Source organism: Thalassophryne amazonica, chromosome 6 (genome assembly GCF_902500255.1).
Source record: "Thalassophryne amazonica chromosome 6, fThaAma1.1, whole genome shotgun sequence".
NCBI classification, from domain to species: Eukaryota; Metazoa; Chordata; class Actinopteri; order Batrachoidiformes; family Batrachoididae; genus Thalassophryne; species Thalassophryne amazonica.
The window spans coordinates 125,107,608-125,112,879 of NC_047108.1; the positions used below are offsets into that span (position 1 = coordinate 125,107,608).

A 5,272-nucleotide genomic window follows, 5' to 3' on the forward strand; every position below is an offset into this window, starting at 1 on the left:
GAGAACAGAAGCCGCAATGAAAATTACGTCAAATGGCTGTTACATAACTTATTTTAGGTCATGCGAGCAAGACACCTGATCGTCCTACTTTTTTTGGTATTAATGCTTGTTTCTTCATTAGTATGACGGTTAACGAACAAATTTAAGAATCTTCATTTAAAGTAATTGAATGTTAGAGAATGTATATTGTTTCTAAAAATTAAAGGAAGTAACAGAGCTTCTGAGATTAAGAAAAACTTTTTGTAAGTTTGCAGCCGAATGCTTGATTTCACAAAGACAATAAGCCAGATGATAATCAGGGAATACTGAGTTGATCAATGTGATGTTCACCCAAAAGAAATTAGCTTAAGGACAGAGGGTGTTAACTTGGTTTTTGGCTTTTGTGCCTCAGGGCTCACAAACTACATTCATAATTAGTTGTTACCTTTAAAAATATAGGTGGCTGAAGTTGCTCTTAGATTTTGTTTCCTACTAAGATTCTTATTTTCACCAGATATACAATTTAAAATCAAAACTGCATGTGTGAAATTTTCATGAATGAGGCTCATTGTAATTTACAAATACAAGTGCACACAGTGTGTTTTGGAGGTTGACTAATAACGATTTACTGACTGTTTTTCATGGGTGATAAACTACTAATAAACATCTTTGTCAGGGAAATGGAAACCAAACGATTATCCATTTGTTGACAATGTGAGGGCCCTTTATCTAACTCTGGAGAAGCTGATTCAGCCGGAGGAAACTCAAGTGAATGGTATCGTCATCTTGGCAGACTATACAGGAGTGGGCATGTCACAAGCATCCAACCCAGGACCATTTCTTGCAAAAAAAGTTGTGAGCATCCTCCAGGTGAGAAAACAAATCCATTCACCAATATTTGATATCTCTTTAATGTTTAAGCTTTCACTATGCACAGCCAGTAAAATAAGTACTGATTGCATCACCATTTTTCTCAGTACATATATTTCTAAAGGTGCTGTTAACATGAAAGTTTCACCAGATGTCAGTAACAACCCAACCAACCCACACATGCAAAGAAACCAAAAACAAATAACTACAGAAATTATATGTAATAAAATGTAATGACACAGGGAAAAAATGCTGAACACGCTTACTGAAATTTATTTAATACTTTGTACAAAGCCTTTGTTGAAAATGAAGCTTCAAGACACCTCCTGTATGGAGACACTAGTCACATGAGTTGCTCCGGTGTGATTTTGGTCCATTCTTTCACACAAACAGTCTTCTAAGACTCTTGAAGGTTCTGTGAAGCTTTTCTCTGAACGCTGATTTTGAGTTCTTTCCATTGATTTTTCTGTTGGATTCAAGTCAGCTGACTGGCTGGGCCATTCTAGCAGCTTTATTTTCATTCTCTGAAACCAACTGAGCGTTTCCTTGGCTCTGTTTGGGATCACACCTTCGTTTCATCTTTATTGTCCTGATAGATATTCATTAAAAATGCCTACATTTTTCCATTTATCCTTCTTTCAATATGAGGTTTTCCAGTGCCGTATGCTAGAAAAACAGCCCCACATCATGATGTTTCTACCTCCAAACTTCATTGTTGGTATTGTGTTTTTGGTCTGATGTGCAGTGCTGTTTTATGGTGTGTATTATGTCATCCAAAGAGTTCAATTTTGATCTCATCTGACCAAACTCCATTCTCCCAGTGTTTCTCAGGCTCATCTAAATAAAAATAACTTTATTAAACTCAAAGGAAATTGTTTAATCCCAAAGGAAACATGCTTTTTTCCCTCCGGCTGGATCAGTTTCTCCATGTTTCTTCAGTAAAGGAGTCTTGTGTGGTGAGCATGCATACAGGCCATGGCGGTTGAGTGCATCACTTATTGTTTTCTTTGAAACAGTTGCACCTGCTAATTCCAGGTCTTTCAGAAGTGGTTCTTGGTTCTTGCACAAGTCTTTTGATCATTCTTTTCAGTCCTCTGTCAGAAATCTTGGGAGAAGCACCTGGTTGTTGCTGGTTTATGGAGAAATTATGTTCTTTCCACTTTCAGATTATGACCCCAACAGTACTCACTAGAACATTCAGAAGTTTAGAAATCCTTCTGTAACCAATGCCATCAATGAGGTTGCGAAGATGCTGAGAGAACTCTTTGCTTTTACCCATCATGAAATGTTTCTTGTGTGACACCTTGGTAATGAGACACATTTTTATAGGCCTTCAGTTGAGACTGAACCATCTGACATTAATTTGCACTGTCAAGGGGCAGGATCACTTTTGTAATATCTGATAGATTTCAGCTATTGTCTTGGTTTTCCATGCCTTTTTACACCTCCCTTTCTTCAGGTTTTCAGTACTTTTCCCTGTGCCATTTCACATTATTACACAACGTAATTTACGTACATCTGTGGTTTGATTTCTTTGTATGTGTGGATTACTTGAGTTGTTACCAGCATCTGGTGAAAATGTCATGTCAATAGCACCTTTTAGAAATATATTTACTGAGAAAAATGGTGACGTGTTCAATACTGTGTGGTGATGGAAAGTGTTTACTGTCTTTCTCATTTCCTGTAGTTTTGTGCATTTGCCATGAAGGTGTCTCCATGGACTGTGGTGTCTCTAGATGACATTATGATCTGTAATAAGAGTAGACAGCAGGTTGAGATGAGTCTGGAGAGGGGGTGGTTAATGAGTCCAGCTGCAGTGCGTGGCTTGGAGGCAGTGAGTCTAACAAAAAAACAGGAGAACACAAGAGCTGAAGATGCTACAATTTTCCTTGAGAGTGACAAGGATGAACAGGTTTAGGAATGAGCATATTGGAGTGACAGACAAAGTCAAATTGGAGTCAAAGTGAGAGAAGCGATTATGAGAAGCTTTGCACGTGTGTAGTAGAAGGACATGGGGTATACTAAGAGACGAATGCTGAGCATGAAGCCTCCAGGCAGGAGAAGAGAAGGAAGAGCAAACAGGAGGCTTATGGGCAGGGTGAAGAAGGTCACGTAGGTGGCTGGTGTAACAGAAGATGATGTAGACGACAGGATGAGATGGATCATCTACTGTGGTGACCACAAATGGGAGCAGCCAAAGAAAGAAATAGGATGGAGGACTCCAGCATGTAGTATCTTTCTTTGTAATGACAGGGCTGTAAAGATGAGTAACTGTGTGTAGCATTGCCTTTGTCATTTCCAACATAAGCAGCTGAGCACTGTGTGCTGAGCTCGTGGCGACTGCAGAATGTGTAATATTTACATAGTAACAGCACACAAATGACATGTTACCCATTTGGGAAGGATGATCTGTGACTGTTATGGCTACACATTCTTCTTTTTCATTCCACAGGATGGCTTTCCAATCAGAATCAAGGCTGTTAACATCATTAACGAGCCCAGGATTTTCAAAGGCATCTTTGCTATAATTAAGCCTTTTCTGAAAGAGAAGATGGCAGAGAGGGTAATTGTCATGCTTTCATTGTCACTGACACTTTTGTTCTAAACAAAAGGATGTGTTGAGTTGTTTTCACTGAGTGCCTCGACTCCAAAGTAATATTTTAATTTATAAATATTAAGTTTTTAAAACTGTTTTTTTTTTTTTTTTTTTTTGTAAATTTCGTGTTTTCTGGAATATACAGTGAGTTACACCTGTCAAAAAATACCTCTTGTCATAGAAAAAACTTATATAAGTCAGTTCAGAGCATAAGCTCCACCAGAGTAGAAGTCACACTTTTTTTCTGTATGTGGGACACATATGAGAGGACTTTTAAATTGCAAAAATAATCAAGATGGACACATAAACATGCAATGGAAAACATATTGGATGTTATTTGATGCAGTTTGAACAGCAGAAAACATCAGATGGTCATGGATTTCTGACCCACTACACTGGAAACACTACAATAAAAACATGACTCTGTGTGATATACACACACACACACACACACACATATATATATATATATATACACACACACACACAAACAAACAAGTTGCACCACAATGCAAATCGCAGGACCATGTACATCTAACTACTGCATCTTATGCTCTGGAAAATACAGTAATAGTGAGCTGATGCCGGTTGTCTCCTCATACAGTACATCCTCCACGGTTCCGACATGCGCTCTCTGCACCGGAACATCCCCCGGACGGTTTTGCCCGAGGAGTATGCCGGCATTGCAGGCCAACTGGACATGCATGAGTGGTCGCGACTACTGCTGGACTGTGAGGAGGAATTTATAGTGGAGTTCTGCCAGCCAGATCCACTAGAGAGTGTGATGCTCCCGGACACCATGGTGTTTGAAGGAGACCAGGCCAGCCAGCATGATGACGACACCTACAGGATGCTACGTTCTCAACTTTACTACTGTTACTGACATGAACTGTAGACACACGCCCGTCACTGAGGGGACATTTCCTGTTTCTGCAGAGAAATGAGTGTGGACTTTGACTGGGCAAGTTGCCAATATCATACATGATATATTTTACTAACTAAGCAACACTACTTTTGGGCTTCTCTCATTAACACAAACCCCAGCATTTGGTTATGCTTTCAAGGCAGCTGCAAGGCTCTGGCAGTTTGGATTTTGTAGTGAGCCAGCGCATGTTTAGCCAGCGTTTGTGGTCCATGAGAAGCTATTTCTGGTATTCAACATTTTCCATTGAGAAAGAATTCTAAAAATGGCTTTTCGCATTTGTTTGTTTAATGTCTGCATACCAGCAGTCAGTCATATATCGGGCCTTCTCGCTCTATGTGCATGATTAGATTGTCTGACACCAGATTAAAAATTGAGGCAGTTTTGTGCGCCTTAAACTGCTGTTCATTGCTAGACGTGCATCATGTGATGTTTGTGTACACCAAAGCAATATTCATGTGTGCTGCCATTGTAAGTGAATATAGATCATTATTGTGCCCGAGAGGAAGAGCAGTTTGATAGATTTAAATATTTTTGGCTCAATATTTTAATCATACTGTGTGTGACAGCTTGAGAGGATTATTTTTCTAAGTGGAAATATTCAACTTTTTTTTTTTTAATAAGTTTTTAAATGTTCATCATTGTTTGGTTGTTGTTCCTTATTTCTCAGTCTTAATGTGAGAAAATTACAGATCGCAGGATCATATGTGGCGTTGCACTAACTGTGATCAATTTGCCAAATTTTACAGGCCATGTATCAATTTACATCTCATCTTCTAGGAGCCTGAACCCATTTTTCCTTTTTTTTTTTTAAAAAAAAGCTACATCTGTTGTTATAAGCTGTATATTGTTGCAGAATATTCAATCATGGTGGTGAAAACAGTAAAGTAAAGCTCAAAGTGCTA

General features: G+C 38.8%; 1 protein-coding gene across 2 annotated transcripts in view; it reads left to right on the forward strand.

Annotated features, from left to right (window-relative positions):
* ttpal (tocopherol (alpha) transfer protein-like) overlaps window positions 1-5,272 on the forward strand; it is a 21,330-nt gene extending 16,058 nt beyond the window's left edge. For both annotated transcript variants that reach the window (XM_034173361.1, XM_034173362.1), the window contains exons 4-6: window positions 656-849; window positions 3,302-3,412; window positions 4,050-5,272. In XM_034173361.1, coding sequence (XP_034029252.1) covers window positions 656-849; window positions 3,302-3,412; window positions 4,050-4,328 — 584 coding nt within the window. In that variant the 3' untranslated portion in view covers window positions 4,329-5,272. The remainder of the gene's footprint in view (window positions 1-655; window positions 850-3,301; window positions 3,413-4,049) is intronic.